The 20,629-nt window shown below is 51.1% G+C and overlaps 1 protein-coding gene across 10 annotated transcripts in view; it reads right to left on the bottom strand.

Annotated features, from left to right (window-relative positions):
- Window positions 1-20,629, bottom strand: part of KSR1 (kinase suppressor of ras 1) — a 172,614-nt gene that overhangs the window by 13,063 nt on the left and 138,922 nt on the right. For 6 of the 10 annotated variants that reach the window (XM_077970554.1, XM_077970556.1, XM_015118878.3 and 3 more), the window contains 9 exons: window positions 15,677-15,845; window positions 11,750-11,791; window positions 9,279-9,333; window positions 8,443-8,491; window positions 7,358-7,737; window positions 5,163-5,259; window positions 3,838-3,971; window positions 2,980-3,111; window positions 1,601-1,736 (listed from right to left, as the gene is read on the bottom strand). In XM_077970554.1, coding sequence (XP_077826680.1) covers window positions 1,601-1,736; window positions 2,980-3,111; window positions 3,838-3,971; window positions 5,163-5,259; window positions 7,358-7,737; window positions 8,443-8,491; window positions 9,279-9,333; window positions 11,750-11,791; window positions 15,677-15,845 — 1,194 coding nt within the window. The remainder of the gene's footprint in view (window positions 1-1,600; window positions 1,737-2,979; window positions 3,112-3,837; window positions 3,972-5,162; window positions 5,260-7,357; window positions 7,738-8,442; window positions 8,492-9,278; window positions 9,334-11,749; window positions 11,792-15,676; window positions 15,846-20,629) is intronic. The other 4 variants (XM_077970557.1, XM_077970558.1, XM_077970562.1 and 1 more) reach the window with 1 other exon arrangement.

Raw genomic sequence — 20,629 nt, 5'->3', positions numbered from 1 at the left:
CTGCATCACCACCACACCCTCCTAAGGTGTCTGAGGATGCACCAAGGTGAAAGTGGTATTTAACTGGCCTTGGCCCAGAAGGAGGCCAAGAAGGACAAGCCTGAGAGTGTCAGAGAGGTGATCATCACCCATGGCCCTTGCCCAGCACCCCAAATGAAATGGTATCAACTGGCCAAAGAGGAGCCTGCTGCTAGTGTTGTTAACTAGCATTTTGGTGTTATCTTTGGAGGGGCATCCCTGTACAAATATTTTGCACTTCAACAAGATGAAATATACTACTGTGGAATAAAGTAGATCAAATATAATGTCATCTTGAGTGAGCCTTCTGAAGATGCCCTAGCTGCTTGCCACCAGTCGACTGAGAAAAACATTGCAATCTATTAAGATCTTGGAGGAAGATGAGGTTGAATTCATCCCTGTGAATTTGCCGACAGAGTCTGCAGACAGACGGTGATCCTGCCAGCAATGTTCATGACCTTAACAAGAAGCTTGCAGCCTGTTTAGATCTTAGCCTGGACAACTGCTGGGTGATCCCTCTGAAGACTTCAATTGTTATGCTGCCCAAATACGGACTGGAGTTGCTTATTAACATCAAGTCTGTTTTGTCCCAATCCTATCTGATTCATGGACACACGGCTATCACTGATGGCACTGAAAACACTGAGCCCTGGAGTTTCTTCATATATCACTGTGCCGGGATAAAGGAAACTGAAAGCTGTCAGAATCAAAATAGAATCACTAATGTGAAGAAAACTCTGACAAATCGGGCCTGGGAAAGCCATGAAGAGAGGCTTCTTGAGCTTGTATGTCTGATAACAAAAACTATCACTAACGACTGCAAAAACTGCAACCTTGTATGAAGGCCATGGCAACCTTATACAAAAATACTCCTACAAGGACATCTGCCCCAAACATCCTGTCTAACCCTGGAATGACATCACTCTTGTTAGTGATCTTTGCCACCAGGGAAAACTATTAAATATTTCAAAATAATTATGTAATCCTCTTCCTTTTTTCCTTTACCTCCCTGAATAAGCAAGCCATTCACCATGGTATGCATATTCCCAGTGCAACGCTCTATTTCTAAATAAACATATTTTGAGAACCTCTCTTATTTAACCTGACAAAACTTACAAACACAGAGAAACCATTAAGGAGAAACCACGCAGAAGTGAGAAGTCAGTAACTATCATTAAGACTTGGTTTTTTGAAAACAAGTTTGCTGTGGAAACTTTGTTCTTAACAGTCAAGAAAAACATGGGGAAAGATTTAATACCACAGCATAACACAACTATTTGGATTTTGAGCAGTGATTTTTTTTTAAAAAACTATCTTCTTTCATGTAAATAATATGGGGCTTTACCTTCATCTCATAAATCAATGAAAACCATTATCTTTAAGAAAAAAAAAAAAGACTGAAAGGAATGAAAAAGGTGAGCAGTGGGGTAAGGATGGATATTTTCTTATTTATGCCTCCCTGTTCCTTCCCCATTCCTGGGCAGTGCCCCCATTTCTCAGGTGGGTGAGTGAAGGGTGGCCATGCCACACGTCCCACCCCACCCTCAGCCCTACTGCCCCACCCAGGGCAGGTGCTACTTACACTGACTTCCTTCCCCAGGCTGACAGAAGCCAGGACACGCTTCATTCCTTCCCCACTTCCAATCTGCCAGATGGATGCCTCCGCAGCCTGGTTCTTCAAGGGCCAGTCTCTTGCTTGCAGCTCATACCAAACAGTTCTGCGGAGACCCAGCCATGGCCGTGAGCTCCTGGGCCACTCTGCCCAGCTCACACCCAGGGGCTCTTGCAGCCATAGCGCAGCCAGAGGATCACGACCCTTCTCCAACCTTCCTCACCCACTTGGCTTCAGGGGGTGCTACAATGGCCTCCTGGAGGCTCCTCCCAGCCCTAGAGGACCTGGGCCCTGTGCTGTTGTGGGGTGGGAAGTCTGAGACAGCGCAGGCTTGACTGGAGCATTGATGGTCATTCTGACCTCAGCACAAATCCAGCTCTGCCACCTTCTAGCTGCAAGATCCCAGTAAAACTACTTCACCTCAGTGGGGCTAATGTCTCTTGTCACAGGGTTGTTTGAGGAGTACTAAAGTGCCAAGCCCAGCACCTGGCACACATGGGTGCTCAGGGAAGGATACAGTTAAAGGTCAAGGAGGAAGGATGGCACCAAGGCCACCCCACTGGGAAGGATACCCAGACACAGCACAGGTGACCGGGGTGGTGAGCCTTCCTTGGCCTCTCCACATCCCCTTGGCTTTCTTGACTTGGGATGGGACTTTCGCCATCAGACCCACACTGTCCAGTGTGGGAGCCTCTTGCCGCAGGGGGCTAATGAGTGATTGAAATGTGCACAGTTGAATGGAGGGATGCTCTAGGCAGAAAACACACACCAGACTTAGTAGGAAAAAAGAATATAAAATATCTTATTGATTTGTATATTGATTACATGTTGAAATAATATTTTGGATATATTGAGTTAAATACAATATATGATTTTATAATATATAAACAGCGGAAACTAATTTCACCCATCTCTTTTTTAATGTGGCTATTAGAAAACTTTCTCGGGCTCACATTCCATTGCTACTGGTCTGCACCCAGGTCTTTGTGGGGTAGCACGGCCGGCAGGACACCCAGCTTCCCCAGACTGGGAGGGGCAGTTCTCGGTCAGCTCTGGTGAGCATCCTCCCAGATCAGCGGGGTGGGACTGACAGCCAGTGTTAAGCACTGTACACAATTACCTGATTTAGTCCTCATGAAACGACCTTGTTGGGAGGAGCTATTCCAGAAGGCCAAGGATATAGTCACGCACTCAACAAGCGGCAGAGTCAGGACTCAAGACCAGGTTGATTTTTATTCCAAAGCCTGGGCTTTCAACACCTAAAAGCACGCCTCCCTCTGCCCCCCAATGGCTACTAGGGCCCTCTCTTTTGGCCACACTTGGCCTCAGGGCACCAGGGGCCTACTCACCCAAACGCATAGACATCAGCAGCTTTGGAGAACGGCAGCTGATCCTCGTCCTTCCCAGGGGTCATCTCGCGTACGATCTCAGGGGCCAGATAGCACAGCCAGTCGTGGGACAGCTTTAGCTGGTTCTCACGCCTGGAGACCAGGAAGCCGGGACAAGGACACAGACCTTTCAGCAGGCAGCAAAGAGGCCTGCCTGGCACAGGCAGGGCCAGCAGAACACCCACACACAGCTTCCAAAACACACCCAGACCCAGCACGCTGACCCTACACTTGGGAAAGGCACCGGCGCTTTTGAGGAATTCTACAAAGGAGTCATGACCGGGTGTTTCTAGAAAAGCAGGGCAAGAATGGATAAATATTGACAGGGAGCTGCTGGTGAAGGTGCCCAGCTCCCTCTGCTGGAGAATGAGGCGCCTCTCTAACCAGGAACCCCGATCTGCCCGTGGATCTCAAACTTGCCTGGGGCTGGCCTCGCAGCCTCGCTGCCATGTTCCCTTTCGGGGTTCCCCCAGATGCGAGGGGAGGGGCCTTTCTCCCTACCAATCCCTTCAAGATCTGGGGAAATAAAATTTGATGCTCTTCCTCATCGTGGGGAAATGAATCCTGGTTCCTTGGCCAAGCTGGTGAACAGCCAGGGCAAATGTGAGTGTGGGGACCTGGTTTCCGTGGAAGTCAGCCTGAGAACCCAAACGTGACCCAAATCTGATTCTGAACCAGAACTACAAGGGCAGGACCAAAGCGACCTGGGCTTCCCTGCAGGGAGGGCTGCAGCTCAGCAACAGTGACAGTGCTCAGACCTCATCCCTGCTCTTCCCCACCCACACCCACATCCCACCCAGACACTCAGGACCAACTCACCGTCCCTCTCGGACCACGCCCGAGATCCCAAACAGCCCGAAGTCTGTGATGACCACCTTGCCATTGTCATAGAAGACATTCTTAGATTTGAGATCTTTGTGTACGATGCCCTTGGCATGAAGATATCCCATACCCTGGAGGACACATCAGGACGAGTGAAGATGTGTGACGATGACAGAGCTGCCACCCTAGGCTGGATGCTTTACCTAAATCCCCACATTTGATCTTCACAATTCCATGCAGTATACTGTCCCCATTTCACAGAAGAAGAAATCGAGGTTCAGAGAGGGAAAGTCACTTGCCCCAAGCCACACGGCAGTGAAGGAGCAGAGCTGAGATCTGACCCCAGACTGGTCTATGCTCCTTTAATGTTACCATGCTTCTGAACAACCACCTTAAGCTTGGCTAAGGTAGGAGGTATGAACAGGGTGATGGGCAGGGAGCCAGGGGGTCAGGGACAGTGACATTATCCGTGTTCAGTCATAAAGGGCCTAAATGAGCTGGGGTTTTCTGTCAGGATATGCACAGTTGGTCTGTGCTCTCAGGCAGGGCAAGGGCTCAAGGCGGGGGAACAGAGAGGCATTCCCACATTGGGGTCCCCAACTGTGAGTGTTCCTAATATCTGAGCTGTAGTAGAAGGAGCCCTGGACTATAACGGAAATCTGGGGTTTGAACTCCATCTCAGCTCAGATTCTCACTCACTCCGTGGCCTTGGACACAGTGCTCAACTTCTCTGAAGCCTGGTTTCCTCGTCTGTCCAGTGAAAACGTGGCAGTGGTTGATTTCTAACCAATGTTCTATTTGAACTGAACACTGATGAGTCAGGTGCATGGAACGTGGGTGACCTGACACAGGCATGATCTCACCCAAGGTCAAGCTGTCTTCAAACACCAGACCCAGGGCTCCTGGGTACCCCACTGCATGGATTATTGCATTTTTAACCTCACACCAATCCAGAGAGGGAGGATATATGAAGATCCTCATTTTACAGGGGAGAAAACTGAGGCTTAGAGAGGCTAAACAACCTACCCAACGTCACACAACAGTTGTGACTAGGATTGAAACTGTCTCTAAAGCCTGCCCAGTTCCTTCCCAACCAAGTTAATTCCATCAAGCCTAATCATGTGGACAGTCAGCTCCCAGCTCTGAGTGAATGAGACAGAGACAGGGAGGAAGAGACAGGGTCCCCACCCTTGAGGAGCCTGAGCTTGAGCGAGAGGCAAAGCTGCCCAAACCACTCTAACGGGGGTAACAGGGTGAGAGGAACAGCCGGGAGCCCTGGAACTGGCCAGAAACCCAACCCCAGCAGCTGGACTCCCTCTCACCTTGATGATCTCCTGAGCGATTTGCCTCGTCTTGTTGATGTCCAGAGACGTCTTGGGGTCCCTCACAAACGAGTGCAACGTCCGCCCCTTGCAGAAGCTGTCGAGGGTGGTAGGGGTCAAGCACGGGTCTGGGGCTGGTACAGCCTGACCCTATCCCTGGTGGAGCCCATGGGGAGAACCGTGCCCACCTGCCTGCAAGGACTCTCTCCAGCCCCTCGACTGTGAGCCAAATCTTCTTTAACCCAGCCTATTCCTGCTGGGGCCTGGCCTGCATGTGCAGAAACACATGATGCCATGCACGTACACGTACACAAATCCCCATTCCCTGAGAGCCAGTGCCTGCCCATCCTACAACAGGAAACAGTGCATCAAAGCTCTCAGGAACTCAGAGTAGCCATGCTTGGTGGCTTCAAGGCAGGACCACTCTGATGGGGAAGAACTTAGCTAATCTAAGGCCATCAATAGGCAACATCAAGGCTCCGGGGCTCACTGTCAAGAGTCTCATTATAGTTTTCGTTTTTTCTTGATCACAGGGTTTTTATTACAATAAAGGAGTGTGAAAGGAGGGAAAGGGGGTGGGGTAGATGTTAGGGGCGTCAGGGTGACTATTGGAAAAGGAGCCCGAGTTCTGGGGTCTCCACCTGCATCAACTCCTAAAACCCCGGGTGAGGAGGGACCCAGAGAGAATGTGGGTCCAGGGGAGCTATCTTAGGAAGGGACTATGTTTTTAGGAAAATATTCTTGGAGTCTCAGAGCCTTTGAAAACTGGGTGAGGGGTAGAGAATATTGGTTGGTGCTTTCCTTATCTGTGTCCCACTTTCCTTCAGTGTATTCCAAACAAAGTAAGATTTTTTTGTTAACGAATATTTTCCTGTTTCAGGCAGGCCACGGTGACTCATACCTGTAATCCCAGCACTTTGGGAGGCTGAGGTGGGTGGATCACCTCAGGTCAGGAGTTTGAGACCAGCCTGGCCAACATGGTGAAACCTCATCTTTACTGAAAGTATAAAAATTAGGCGGGTGTGGTGGCGCACGCCTGTAATCCCAGCTACTTGGGAGGCTGAGGCACAAGAATTGCTTGAGCCTGGGAGGCAGAGGTTGCAGTGAGCCAAGATCACACCACTGCACTCCAGCCTGGGTGACAGAGCAAGACCCTTTCTTGTTTTTCATTAATTAATTACCGATTTTGTTTTTCATTAACTAATTTAATTTTTTTGAGATGGAGTCTTGTTCTGTAAATAAATTATGGGACCACCAGTGATCAGTTCATGATTATATGACTCTTCCCAACTCTGCTCCACTCCAGGGAGATAATGTTGGTAGTCTGAAATTGATCACGGTGAGAGTATTTATACCACAGGAAGTGATGGATGTTACAAATTAGGGCTTCCCTCCATACCACCCCCAAACTGGTTGTTACACATTTACCAGCACATCAGTGAGTTCACCCTATGTGAGGAGGATATTGTGCAGGTGTTTTCTGAGAGTAGACCTCAGACCCACAGTCCAGTGCAGGAGGCAAGGTGTGAGCCAGCATGATCTCTCCTTTGTATTTTTACAAAAAGGAAAAAACAGTTTAAAAACATGAGTATATGCAAATGTCTTCATTTTAACAGAAGGAATATTAACTGTTTATAGTGTCTCTGACTTTGGGGAGAAGCACTCAGCTGCAGTGGGAGAAGACTGGCTTTCACTCTGTACCTTTTATGGACATTGATTTTCTCTAACCTTAGAAAGGTCTCACTCTGTGACCCAGACTGAAGTGCAGTGGCATGATCTTGGCTCGCTGCAGCCTTGACCTCCTGGGCTCAAGCGATCCTCCTGCTTCAGCGTCTCAAGTAGCTGAGACCACAAGCACCTGCCACCAGGCCCAGCTAGGTTTTTTGTATTTTTTGTACACACAGCGTCTCACTATGTTGCCCAGGCTGGTCTCAAGCTCCTGGGCTCAAGCAATCCTTCCACCTTGGCCTCCCAAAGTGTTGGGATTATAGGTGTGGGCCATTACACCAGCCCATATTTATTTCTTTTTTAGTATCAATGGGGCTGTGAGTTAGAAGTTATACCCCATTTTTGGTTTTCTTCTTTATGCCTCTATTAAAACTTCCACATCCTCTAGGGCATCCACACAAATGGGGCTCCCGGGGAAGGGGGAGGCTGAGCTGGCCATCCAGCATGAGGTCCTGGGGCTTGGTTACCTGGTGATAATGGCCAGGTGGGGCGGGTTCATGCAGGCCCCCATGAAGAGCACCACGTTCTCGTGCCGCGTCTGCCGGTAGTTCATCACCTCTTTCTTGAAGAGCTTCAGGTGGTCCTGGTTGTGGCCGTCCATCTCCAGCAGGCGAATGGCCACCTCGCCATGCCAGCGGCCGCGGTGCACTCGGCCCCAGCGGCCCTGCCCGATGGGCTCACCCAGCTCTACCTGCTCGAAGGGGATGTCCCACTCCTGCAGGTACACGCTGGTCTGGCTGGCCTTGCGAGAGATGGGGCCCCGCCAGGGCCGGCGAGAGCTTGGCAGGTCGTCCACCTCGTCCTCGTCGTCTTCTGCCTCTGACTTGCCAGCCTCTGGCTCCTCAGCCTGAAAGGAGAGCAGGAAGGAACAGGGATGGGCAGCAGATCTGGGCTCTGCGACATCTCTTCCTTCTCCTGGAGCCCTAGCCAGGTAACAGGGGAGAGAGGCATCCTGCCAGGGGACACAGGTTGTAGTTGCAGCTCTGCACTGGCCTGCTGTGCAGCTCACTTAGCATCATTGGACCTCAACATCCTCATCCACAGTATGTGGCGGCTGGCCCCCGTGACCTGAGGCCCTTCGTCATGCTAATACTCCAGTACCTACCTGTAAGCAACATCTAATTGTCTAGGGAAGAGCAAGAGCATCCCTGGCACAGAAGAATTTCACTGCATCCATCCTTCCGGAACTCTTGTTTAAACAGAGTTTCTGACTCTCCCCTGGGCAGGAGTAAATCAGTCTGTTAACATTCTCCAAGCCATAATGCAATGGAGAGATCCAGGCTCGGCCGACACTTTTGTTTAAGGGTCAAGGCAATGGTTCTTGACCCTGGCTACAATCACCTGGGGAGCATGGGGAAGGCAAAGCTTGGACAAGCTTGCTCCATTACATTCCTCATCGTTCTTCCCTACCATGCGCCTCTGCAATGGGTGCCTGGGACAGCCCTTGCCAGGGCCCAGCACCCACTCACTCTCAAGCCCCCTGCATGCTCTGAGATGGGGAAGGGAGAAACAAGGGAGGGGCCATCTGTGGACACGTGTGTGTCACCCTCACCTCCGCTTCGTGAGCCTCCAACACGTCTGCTTTCGGCTGGTTGTCGAGCCTAAGAGTAAAACAGGGTTTGTCAAGGAGACCTTGCGGGAGGCCACTCCGCTCTCAGCTGGCGGGGATTCCCGGGAGAGATCTGAGACAAAGATCCTTACCCTGACTCACACCTGGCTAGGGGAAAGGCCACGTGGATACCGTGGTGACAGGCAAGAGGCTGAGGGCCAGGCCTGCCTGTTGTGCAGCCTCAGCCTTCCCTAGGCTAACTTGAGGGTGGTGGGGGCTGAGAGGTGGGCAGTGATCCCCAAAGCCCCTTTTCAGATGTGACACTGCTACACAGGGTCTCAGAGCACACCCACAGGACTCAGAATCTGACGGCCTCGACTTGGAGAACCAGCTCTATCGCTTCCTAGCGGTGTGACCTTATGTAATTTCTTAACCTCTCTGGGCTGGTTGTACGTTAAGAATGGCACCTACTTTGAGACCTACCACTGCGCTGAGGGTGAGATACGGGAATGTGAGTCAAGTGCTCAGCATGGCCTGGTAGAGAAAGGCCTCTGCACAGGAGCTATTCTTAGGCTTCTCTAACTCCAATAACTCCCTCTATCCACCCTCCTGGGTCCCAAGACTGCTCCAGTTTCACAGGCAGCCCCACCCAACGTTGACCACACTGATAGGAGGCAAGGAAAACCCTCTACGGAATTCACTGGCCCAGAGGGTGAATGAGCCCAGGGAGTTCTGCATCTGGCTGGCTGGAAAGGTAGAGTGGGAGGTGGCCAGGGATGTGGATCCAGCCTGAATAATTCCCCAAAGAAGGGAAGGGGACACAGCCTAGGGATGCCTACCGGGTACCGTCGGCAGCTTCAGGGAGCGGGGCTGCCTGTGCAAACGCCGAAATGTCTGGAGGAAACAAAAACCAAATACAAAGCATGAGATCGCTTTCCCCTCCCCAAAGAGACATGGTGCTTGAAACCCAGCACCCCTAGAGAGGTTGATTTTCCCCTGAGTGGGCTGCCACGTGTTCCCCAGGCACTTCCACAAGGACCAGCCTGTGATCTTCCATAAATGTTGCAAGGACGCAGCCTCCACAGCACCTGCTTCTGCATACACAGCTCTGTCTCAGAAAGGGGCTCCGGGCAGGTGGGGAGGCTGAGACTTCTCATTACCACCACTCACCTGTGGCCGGCCAAACTGCCCCACACAAACAAGTGGAAAAAGCAAACTGGGCTCTCATTTACTGGACAGGCTGGCTAAAGCTGCTGTTTGGAAGCAGGGGCTGCTTGCGACAACCTTTGAAAGTAATGAGATGCTCTCACTTCGGCCAGCAAGGCCAGTGGCAGGATGTGCAGGTGGCTCATTAGCGACACCTGGTGCCTGGTACAGCTGCTGGGGATTTCCAGCACAAAGGCCCCGACCCCTCGGCTTCCGCCCTCGGCTTCCGGTATGGGTCACTGGTGGACCAGCTCTCAGGGGAGAGGAAGAAACGCCACATATCAGGGGCCCAAGAGTGGGCAGCTGGGGCTGATCCCTGAGCCTGGGGTGTTCCCAGTTTTAGTGCTAAAAGTCCCACGTCCAGGGAGACCAGAACTGAAGGCTACTCCAGCATGGAACCAAAGTGCTACAGGGAGATTGGTGGTCCCAGGACTGCCATGGGCCGCTCACTCCCCGCTCTTTTCTGCAAAAAGAGACAGGAAGTGGCAGTGGCTGAAGCTATCAAAGGCCTCTCTCCTGCCTGTGTGGACAAAGACTCTCCCCGTTCAGCCAAAAGACCTCCCTCGACCTTCTTCTAGGGCTTTCTTCTGCCTTTGAAGGTCCTCTGAACCACAGGCTGTCAACATCTCTGGGACCTCACAGACATGGAGAATCTGATAGAGGCCGTGGGCCTTCTTATCAGGGAAATGCACACATGTGCCCAACATCCTGTGCACAATTTCTGGGGGATCAGAACCTTAGAAGCCTCTACTGGTAAGGCCTCCCCTGGACACAGTGTGCCTGCAGACTACCAGCAGGGGCCTGGCATTTCTACCCATCCAACACTGCTCAAATGTTCCACAGAAGGTAAACACACGCCTAAGGCATGAGGGAAGTAGTAAGAGTTGGGGTGTGGTTTGTCCCCAACCCCCAAGTGGGAAGGCAAAATGCTTCTGAAGCCTCATGCTTTTCCTTAAAAGTTAAGAGTGTATCATGCATTCTGCTCCAAAATGTGTCCACGTTTACTTTAATAAAAATGTATTTCCTTGCCCTCCCTGTGACATATCTTCAGGGGAAAATGGACCCTTCTGGGAAAAGAGCCACGTCTTCCCAATGTTTTGGGGTAATCCCCTGTGTGCATCCGAGAGCTAGTAACCAGGGAAACCACAACAAAAAACGGGTGTGAAACTGCAGAGGCTGCTCAGCTGTTTAGAGGAAGCCTCCATAAGGCGGGTTCTCAGGGCCCTGACCACTGCCCTGCACACACCTGAGCAACGCCATGCAGGCAGTCCTCTAAGGACTCAGATGCTCCAAGTCAGCCCCCTAATGGAGCTGGCTTAGGGAATAGAAAAGCCTGGAGTAACCAAGATACTGTGACTTCAAGACAGTCCTGTTCAAGACCCAAGAAAAAAACAGCTAGTCTTTGTTTTAAACACCATTACGCTCATCACCTTCAGTTACAGTAAAAAGCACTGATCTCAAACACTTTAGGGGCAGGAATGAAAAGGTGGGTACACAGTAAGTGTAGAAAACAATTTTTACAGAAGGGACTCAATGTATTGACTTACTGAATTGAAAGTGTTTTCCTTTAAACTTTCTGCAATAAGGAGGCATTTCCAGCAGTGGCCATCAGATGGCACTGTGTGGTAAGGCACAGAAAGGTGAAGCCCACTAAGTGAAGCCCGCAGACCTTCCCAAATGGGTTTCCACTTCTCTAAGACGTTGTGCATAAGATATCCTCTGGCTATTGCGTAAGGGAGGATATGGTGACAGATGCTCATGAAGCATTAGCAAAAAGTCCTCTCCCCATTCTATAAACCCAGGTTCCAGTCCTGCTTCTACCATCTCCTGGCAGTGTGACCTTGAAAAGGTCGCCTGCAGTCTCTGTGCCAAGAGGCTGGACAGGTCCAGGGTCCCTCCCAGCAAGAACTTCTCACATTAAGAAGCCGACCTCCAGGGCACTTGCCCTGCCCCCTTCCCACCCTCCATGGGAAGTCAGCTCTCAGAACAGGTGGAGGGAGACTCAAGTACCTCCAAAGGCACCCCCAGGAAGAGGGCGCCCAGGTGGGGTGGACAGAAGGGGTCACAGCAAAGGGCAGTTAATGGAACCATGCAAAGGACTCACCTGGAAAGATAAACTGCTGTCTATGATGAATGAAGTAGGCAGCTTTAAACAGAAGAGGAGGTGAGTCACACACACAGAACGGCCAACGCAGGAGGGAGGAGCGGAATTGCAGGTACCGGCTTGGGAGACAGGGACTGGTTATTGGGCTGGGACAGCCCTACCCTAGATGGACCTGGCAAGGACAGGCCAAACCATGCAGGAAGCAGGAAAAGAGCTGGGAGAAAATGGGCCCTGGCAGGAGCCCTCAAGACTAAAGGGGTTTGCACTGGAGGATTGGGCATTCCAAGACCCCGTCTCTGGTCACCAGCGCTCTGCGAAATGCATGTGAGCCCAGAAGGGCAAAATACAATGCGAGAGAAACAGTGATTCTGAAAAGTTTAACAGTGTTATGTATGGAAGAATGGCCTCCTCCCCTTGAGCCCCACCTATACCTCCAGAGTGTCTCAATTCTCTCTCTTACAGGGTACTGAAAAGGATACACTGGGGTTCTGGAAGCTGACAGCATGTTCCAACCTCAATTCTGCCACATAACTAGGCTCTGGGACCTTAGGGAGTTGGCTAACCTCTCCAGCTGTCTCACTGTCAAATGGGGGTATAAATACAGTCATGTGCCACAGAACATGTTGCTTTGGTCAACAAGGGACCGCATATACAATGGTGGCCCTGATCATAATGCAGTGGAAAAATTCCTCTTGCCTAGTGATGTGGTAGCTGTGGTAACAGAGGCAGCGCCATGCATTCCTCACGTGTTTGTGGTGACACTGGCAGGAAATAATCCACGGAACTACAAGCTGTATAAAAGGATGGCATGCACAATTATGCACGGTAGCATCTTACTTGATAATGAGAATAAACAACTTCATTACTGGTTTATGTATTTACTATATTGCACTTTTAATCATTTTAAAAAATTTTTAATTAAGTAATTTATTTTTTGAGATGGAGTCTTGCTCTGTTGCCCAGGCTGGAATGCAATGGCACAATCTCGGCTCACTGCAACCTCCGTTTCCTGGGTTCAAGTGATTCTCCTGCCTCAGCCTCCCAAATAGCTCGGATTACAGGCGCCCACCACCACGCCTGGCTAATTTTTGTATTTTTAGTAGAGACGGGGTTTCACTATGTTGGCCAGGCTGGTCTTGAACTCCTGATCTCAGGTGATCTGCCCACCTCGGCCTCCCAAAGTGCTGGGATTACAGGCGTGAGCCACCACGCCCAGACTTTTAATCTTGATTTTAGATTATACTTGTTCTACTTACCAAAAAAAAAAAAAAAAAAAGTTATCTATAATTTAGCCTCAGGCAGTTGCCTCAGGAGGTATCCAGAAGGTGGCACTGTTATCACAGAAGATGCCAGCTCCATGTATGTCACTGCCCCAAAGACCTTCCGGTGGGAGAAGATGTGGAGGTGGAAGAGTGATATTGATGATCCTGACCCCGCACAGGCCTAGGCTAGTGTGTGTGTCTTAGTTAACAAAAGAGTTTAAAAAAAATTAAGAATTATAAAAATAGAAAAAAGCTTATAAAAATTCAAAGAAAAATGTTCTTGTACAGCTATACAATATGTGTTTTGGGCTAAGTGTTATAACAAAAGACTCCAAATTAAAAAAAAAATTAAAGATTATAATGTAAAAAAGTTGTAAGCTAAGGTTAATTTATTATTGAGGATAATATTTTAAAATAAATTTAGTGTAGCCTAAGCGTATAGTGTTTACAAAGTCTACAGTAGTGTACAGGAATTCCTCACTCACTGACTCATCTAGAGCAGCTTCTAGTCCCCTACAAATAAATACCATTTTATTTACTGATTTATTTATTTAGAGACAGAGTCTTGCTCTGTCACCTGGGCTGGAGTACAGTGGTGCAATCTCAGCTCACTGCAACCTCCACCTCCTGGGTTCAAGCGATTCTCGTGCCTCAGCCTCCTGAGTAGCTGGGACTACAGGTGTGCGCCACCACACTTAGCTAATTTTGTATTTTTAGTAGAGATGGGGTTTTGCCATGTTGGCCAGGCTGGTCTTAAACTCCTGGCCTCAAGTTATCCGCCTACCTCGGCCTCCCAAAATGCTGGAATTACAGGCATGAGGCACTGTGCCCAGCCGTATTTTTAATATTTTGTGCTGTATATTTACTGTAGCTTTTCTGTGTTCAGATGTTTCAATACACAAATATTTAGCATTGTGCTGCAATTGCCTACAATATTCAGTACAGTCACATGCTGCATAGGTTTGCAGCCTAGAAGCAATAGGCTACACCACACAGCCGAGACGTGTGAAGGACTATACCATCCGCGTTTATGTAAGTACACTCTATGATGCTCACATTACAATGAAATTGCCAAATGCATCTCTCAGAACATTTCCCTGTTGTGAAGCAGCACGTGACTGTAATCTTTTCCCAGGTTTACCACTGAAGTTGAAGTGCAATGCCCGTGCACAGCACAGAGGAGGGGGACGACAGGAGGCTTGCCTTCTCCAGCTGAACTACAGGGCCAGTGGGGCAGGCAGTGGGGGTTAGGGGGAGGGTTGACCCATTGGTGCTGCCATGACCAAAGAGATAGAGTCTTGAGAGAGTGAGGCCTCTGTGCAGGGGAAAATGAAGGCCCAGTCTAGGGACATCAGGGAAAGCAGCAAGGGTCCAGCTGATGGTGCAAACAGAACTTTTTCTGTGGCTGCTGTGTTTCAAACACACCCTTTCCATTTACAAAAACCCAAAGTGGGAGGTTTAGCAAAAGGCACAGTTTCAGAGCATAATAAAGACAGAGCAGAATGGGAGAGGAGGCTAATCAAATGTGCCATCACTCAATGCAGGGAGGGGAGGGGCGTGCTCAGGACGGCGCGTGCATGTCAGGAGATACTCAGCCACGTGCGTACTGAGGTGAAGGCAAAGAGAGAGATTCCTACAAGATCTCTGTCTCCACTGTCCCCAAAAGAAGTCCCAGGAGAAGCTCCCTGGCCTCCTGCTGGCTGGGTACAGCTCCAGCTGGGGCTCCCCTGGCACAGGGAGAGCTGTGACTGTCCTCATGGATCTGGAGCTCCAGAGGCCAGAGACAGGGGCCTGACCTGGACTCTACTGGCTGGTGACAGCCTGTGGCTGGGTCCGGAGCAAACAGGAGTGTCACAGCCACCTTCCTCTGGGACTGCAAACTGTAATAAACTGAAGGCTGAGACTGACTCTGAGGAGCGGCCAGAGAGGCTGAGGCAGCAGCTCAGTCCCAAAATGGGCAGGTGGGCTTCACTCTGCTGCTTGGAGAGGCAGACACCCCAGGGCCAGCAGCTGAGGGCAGGAGAGGCTGGAACCCTGACCTCTCCTGACAGACACCAGGCAGTGAGCTGGGGTGGAGCCTGGCTCAAGGTCTACTCTGCTGTAAACTCCTGTGGGACTCAGTGTCTTCAGCCACACAATGGGAACAACCTAATTCCAACTTTACATGGTCACCTATCTTATGGAAAGGGAACGAGAGGTCTCCTTGAAGGAGCTTACCCAGATCACGAGTGGGAAGCAGCAGGACCCCACCCAGGTTCCCTCTCTGAGGCCTTCTAGCTCCCTGCATTGCTGGCCATGCCTCCTGGGGGCTCAGAAGCCAGTCCTGAGAAAGTGAGCACTGCCCAGGAGAGGCCACCCCATGAAGAGGAGGGCAGCGTGGGGATTATGTTGTGTCATACGGACTTGGGTTTGATCTCCATTCTGCCACTTACAGGCTGTACAACTCATGGCAAGCCCCTCCCTCTCTCTGAACCTCAGTATTCCCATCTGTAAAACAACAGCATCAACATCAGAGCTATTGTGCTTGGGGCGCCTGGCAAGTGCTCCATAAACATCAGCTCTTCGCTGTGACCATGTCTGACCTTGAATCTGCAGACCTTGGGTCTGCTGAGAAGGGGATCTGTCCGCACCCCTGAGAACCCAGAAAAGCCTGGAGATGTGGTACCTGGGAAGTTGAACCTGCTGTCCCGCTGGCCAGGTGAGGGGTTGGGGGGCGTGGTGGCGCTGGATGGGTTGGATGATGTTGGGAAGGGCGCCGGCGAGGAGGGTGTGGAGGAGGTGGTGGAGGAAGGGTTGCTGCTGGAGTCCAGGTGATTCATGGCTGGAGGGTGCTCCTGCAGGACCAGACATATTGGGAGTGGCAGGGCTGTCCCGGCCCCACCTGCCTCCCACCAGCCACACCCTCCCTTCCCCATCTGGAAAGGAAGCAGTCAGCCCAGGGAATCCTCAGGGTCTGACATTTTACGCATCTAGCATTTGAGGAAGGGCAGCACACAGAGGCCCTCGCCTCAATGCCCACTCCCCAGGGGGCTCCTGCTCAGCTTTCTGATTTCAGCTCAAGCACACTCTTCCCAGAAGCCTTTCCTGCACCCTGGCTGGGACCACGCTCCTCCTCTCCATCCTGGCACAGCTCCCAGCAGTGTTTCATCAGGGCACCGTGTCTACTGCAGACGTCCCAGGCACTTTCCTGACGGAAGACTCTCCCACTACCTTGTGTGTTGCATGAGGCCAGGGTGATCATTACATACTCAGTGCCTGGCTCTGAGCTGGGCACACATTAGGATTTTATAATGAATTAAGTTCAGGCTCTGATAAATGTTATATCATGTCTGCTAAGCACCAGGCACTCTGCCAGACGTAGGGAGACCAATGATAAATGAGAGGCATACAGTCCTTTTCTTTGGAAATCTGGCTGAATCAAAGGCACTGGGAAGTCTTAGAGTCAAAGTACAAAACCCTGAAAGAGGTGATGGCTTGGGCTGGTGCGGTCTGCCATTTTGGAGGGGTAAGAATTCTGGAGCTGGAAAGAACTTTCTAGAAGATGACCACAGGAGTTAGTTTGTCAGGACAGGCCTGGTTCACTCATGTTGTCCCAACTTAAATGTTAATGTCATCCCTTCCACACTTAAAGCAAGCATGCTCCCCCTGCTAATGGATCACATGAACCAGTGCTTGCCATGGGAAATGCATGTTTGGTGGCCAGTGAGACACCTTTAGGAGACCCTTGGACACAACACAGAGGACGCTGCACCAGGGAGGTGGGGTGCTCTGTTTCCTGTCTTGTTCTGCCTGAGAGAAGGCCTCGGCCTGAGCTGCTATGTCTTTATCGCCTCTCCAACACTGACTCATCACCCATTCAACAGAGTGAGGGCTTCAAGCTCCAAGCCTTAAGCAAGTGTGATAACCAGATGAAGCTTATAACTTTTTGGTTTTAACTGTGCTTGTTTTTTTTTTTTTTTTTTTTTTTGAGACGGAGTCTCGCTCTGTCGCCCAGGCTGGAGTGCAGTGGCGCGATCTCGGCTCACTGCAAGCTCCACCTCCTGGGTTTACGCCATTCTCCTGCCTCAGCCTCCTGAGTAGCTGGGACTACAGGCGCCCGCCACCGCGCCCGGCTAATTTTTTGTATTTTTAGTAGAGACGGGGTTTCACCGTGGTCTCGATCTCCTGACCTTGTGATCCGCCCGCCTCGGCCTCCCAAAGTGCTGGGATTACAGGTGTGAGCCACCGCGCCCGGCCATAACTGTGCTTGTTTTAATGATTACCTTCTATCTGTAGGAATCATGGTTTTTCCAATGATGATAGTGATGATTACATAAAAGTGAAGTGTTGTTAAGTATTAGCCTAGGTGGTATCCGGTTAAGACAGAAACCATAAAGATGGTTTGCAGCTTTGATGAAGTTTGGGCGGCACTGATTATCAACTCAATTATCAACTCAATCCACACTACGTGCCACCACAGTCCCACTGTAGAGCTCAGGGAAGCAGGGCCCAAGGAAGCCAAGGGCTTTGCCCACAGTCATGGGAGATGGGCCTGGCATGATCCCAGCTCCAGGATGCCTTCTGGCCATGGCTCCCCAGCCACAGCACGGAGGAGACCCCTGAGAACAGCACCAGCATCTCACAGCTCTGAGCAAGAGCCTATGGGAGCAAGGACCAGAGAGCCCCAGGGAAGGGAGGGCTGCTGCACTAGAAATGAGAAAAGGTGGGTGAAGGTAGAAAGTAGGGGGCAGGGAGAGAGGCCTAAGCTCCAGCTTCTCCCTGTGGCCAAAAAGAAAGAGCACCGGGGTTTGGAGGCAGACAGACTGGAATTCTCGGCCAGCTGCCACCACCACTTAGCTGGGTGACTCTAGGCAACTTCCTCTACCTCTCTGAGCTTCCATTTCCTCAACCACAAAATGAAAACATCAACACCTATGGCAGAGGGTTACTGCGCTGACCAGTAGCATCACAAAGGTGGGAGTGGGTGGTACATAGCAGGTGACTAATACATGCTTGTTCCACATTCTTTTGCAGACCTGCTAGCTAGGAGCACTCAGAAGTTTGGGCCCCAGCAAGGCCTGAAGACCAACAGAGAGAGGGCTCCAGGGGATTCTAAGTTAGGCAGGACCTGGATCTGAAAAGTGCTTCCTGAATGCAAACATCAATTCCCCTGGGGGTGGGAGAGGAATTCCTTGGTTAAAGAAGTTGAGGCCAAGTTGGGTTAAATGCTAAGTTCAACAGGTTTATTTGCTGCACGCCATGAAGGCTCTGGCGTACAGAGTGACCTCTGGAATCTACTGGCCAGGGATAGTTGACATCACGTGGCGCCAAGTTAGAAGTGGGAGCTGGATCCACTGAGCCCTCCCTCTTCTCACTCACTCTCCAAGGCTCAGGACCCTCCATCAGTCCCTCTGTGACCCTGGACAAATGACCCAACCTTTAAGAGCCACTGTGTAACATGGGGGTAACACCTGCCGGATCACAGTGTTGTCCAATCATTCAACAATCAACATGCTGGTTTCCTGACTGCCTATTGTGTGCCTGGTGCCAATGAGAGCAAGACAGCATCACGGGGCCCTCAGGGAGCATCTGTGCTGAAGGGGAATGGGGTGGGCAGGGGTGGAGGGGCAGGTGGTGGGAGAAGAGGTCGAAGATGAACAGGATAAACACACCTCTTGGCACCATGTGTGGCCCCTAGTGAGAACTCAGTAACAGCTCATGTTATCATAGCAACCTTCAGCGGGATCCTGGAGGGCCAACGCTCTCAGAGACGAGAGGTCTTTGGCACCACCGTGTGGGCTTAGAGGCCGAGGAGGTGCACGCAGGAGGGGCTCATGAGGGAGGTAGAACAGAGAGAGAGTGCTGTGAGGAGGGCTGAGGGGTGGTGTCCAGGTGGGTGGAGATGCAGGAGTGAACATGATGGGCAGGGGGTCGTGCAGAACGCATAGGGATGGGGGGTATGCTAGGCGTAGCTGGAGAGGAGAGGCAGGGGCAATGACGACATTGTTGGCAATGGGGGCAGGGGGCACTGCATTCCTGCTGAGGAACTGATCCTATCTGTGACGGGCTGGGAAAATAATTACTAGTTGATGGTATGGTACTGCTCCCTACAAGTTCATGAACATTCTCTCTTTACCCTTCAAATACCCTGTGAATGAAGCATTAGGAACCTCAATTTACAAAGCAGAAAGTGAGGCTCAGAGAGGTCAAGTGGCTCACTCAAGGTCATGGAAGCAAGAGAGGAGTTGGGACTCAAAGCCAGGGCTGGGCAGCTGTTGTGGTCTGAATGACTGTGAACTCCCACAGCTCACATGCTGAAACCCTAGCACCCAAGGAGGTGGTACTGGGAGCTGGAGCCTCTGGGAGGTAATTGGGTCATCAGGGCAGAGCCCTCAGGAATGGAACTAGTGCCCTCATGAAAGGGCTCGAGGGAGCTTGCTGGGCCCCTCCACCATGGGAGGACGTGGTATGAGTGACATCTGTGAGAAGGTGGGCCTTCCCAAGACATCGAGTCTGCTGGTACCTTGATCTTCCCAGCCTCCAGAACCATGAGAAACAAATTTCTATTGTTTTTAAGCTACCCAGTCTATGATATTTTGTTATGGTAGCCTGAACAGACTAAGACAGGACCCTATCATCTTTCCCCTCTTCCTCCCCATTCTGGGTGAGAAGCCACCACCAGAGGGAAACGAGAGGCAGGAGAGAGGACAGGTGCAGGCCCATGGCACAGTCAGGCCTGGGACAGCTGGCCTTCTTGTTTGACAGTAAGAGGTGGCCCTGGCTCTCCCAGAGCAGCCCCTGAAGCTGTACCTTTAGGGTCCCCAGTACAAACTGGCCACGTTGCCTGTCTTTTTCTTCCAGCCTGAGCCACGTGGCCAGTCACAGCCATGAGGCAACTGGGCACATGCTCCTCATCGGAGGGGCACACGCTAAGCCCCTGCTCTGGGGCTGCAGGTAAAACACACTTAAAAATACACAGCCAAAACCACAGCAGCCAGCAGCCTGCAGCCAGCCAGGATGGGAGCTGCTGTCAGAAGCCATCAGCACTGGCACCTCCCAGATGCCAGGCACACCTGTGCAAAGGGGCCAATGACAGGTATGCCAACCCTCCTGGGGGACACAGGTTTTGCAGACTCTGTCTAGCTGCAGAGGACACCCGTCTGCCTCAGCAGAGAAGCCTGACCTGGCTATGGATGAAAATGCACTGTTTGTATTACTTTTGGGTATTCCTATGAGGGCAGCAGAGCCTTGCTCGGTGGCGGTCATGGCAATTGCTTTAACGAACAACTGAAGGTGTATCTACCGCACTGCGACTAAGGGCCCAGGTTTTGCGGCTGGGTGGCTGCCGAGGCTACCACTCTGGGTTTGTATCTTGCTCTCAGGGGATGCTGTGTTGTTTTCTCACCTGTGACATGGATCAGTATGTACCCTTCAGAACTATTGTGGGGCTCAAATGAAACAGCAATGCAAGTTGTTCCCGGTACACGCTAAACACACAGGAAGTGTTAGCTCAGAGGAGAAGGGACTGGGAATCACGGCTGTACCACCACAACTTAAATGTAAAGCCTCCTAGTGGCTCAAGATATGATTCCCAAGGCCACCCTCTGGCCACAAATCTGAGACTGTGGTGTCACATCCC

The sequence above is a fragment of the Macaca mulatta genome, chromosome 16 (assembly GCF_049350105.2).
Source record: "Macaca mulatta isolate MMU2019108-1 chromosome 16, T2T-MMU8v2.0, whole genome shotgun sequence".
Classification (NCBI taxonomy): Eukaryota; Metazoa; Chordata; class Mammalia; order Primates; family Cercopithecidae; genus Macaca; species Macaca mulatta.
The sequence above is the reverse complement of the archived record's forward strand: the minus strand, read 5'-3'. Positions and strand labels throughout refer to the sequence as shown.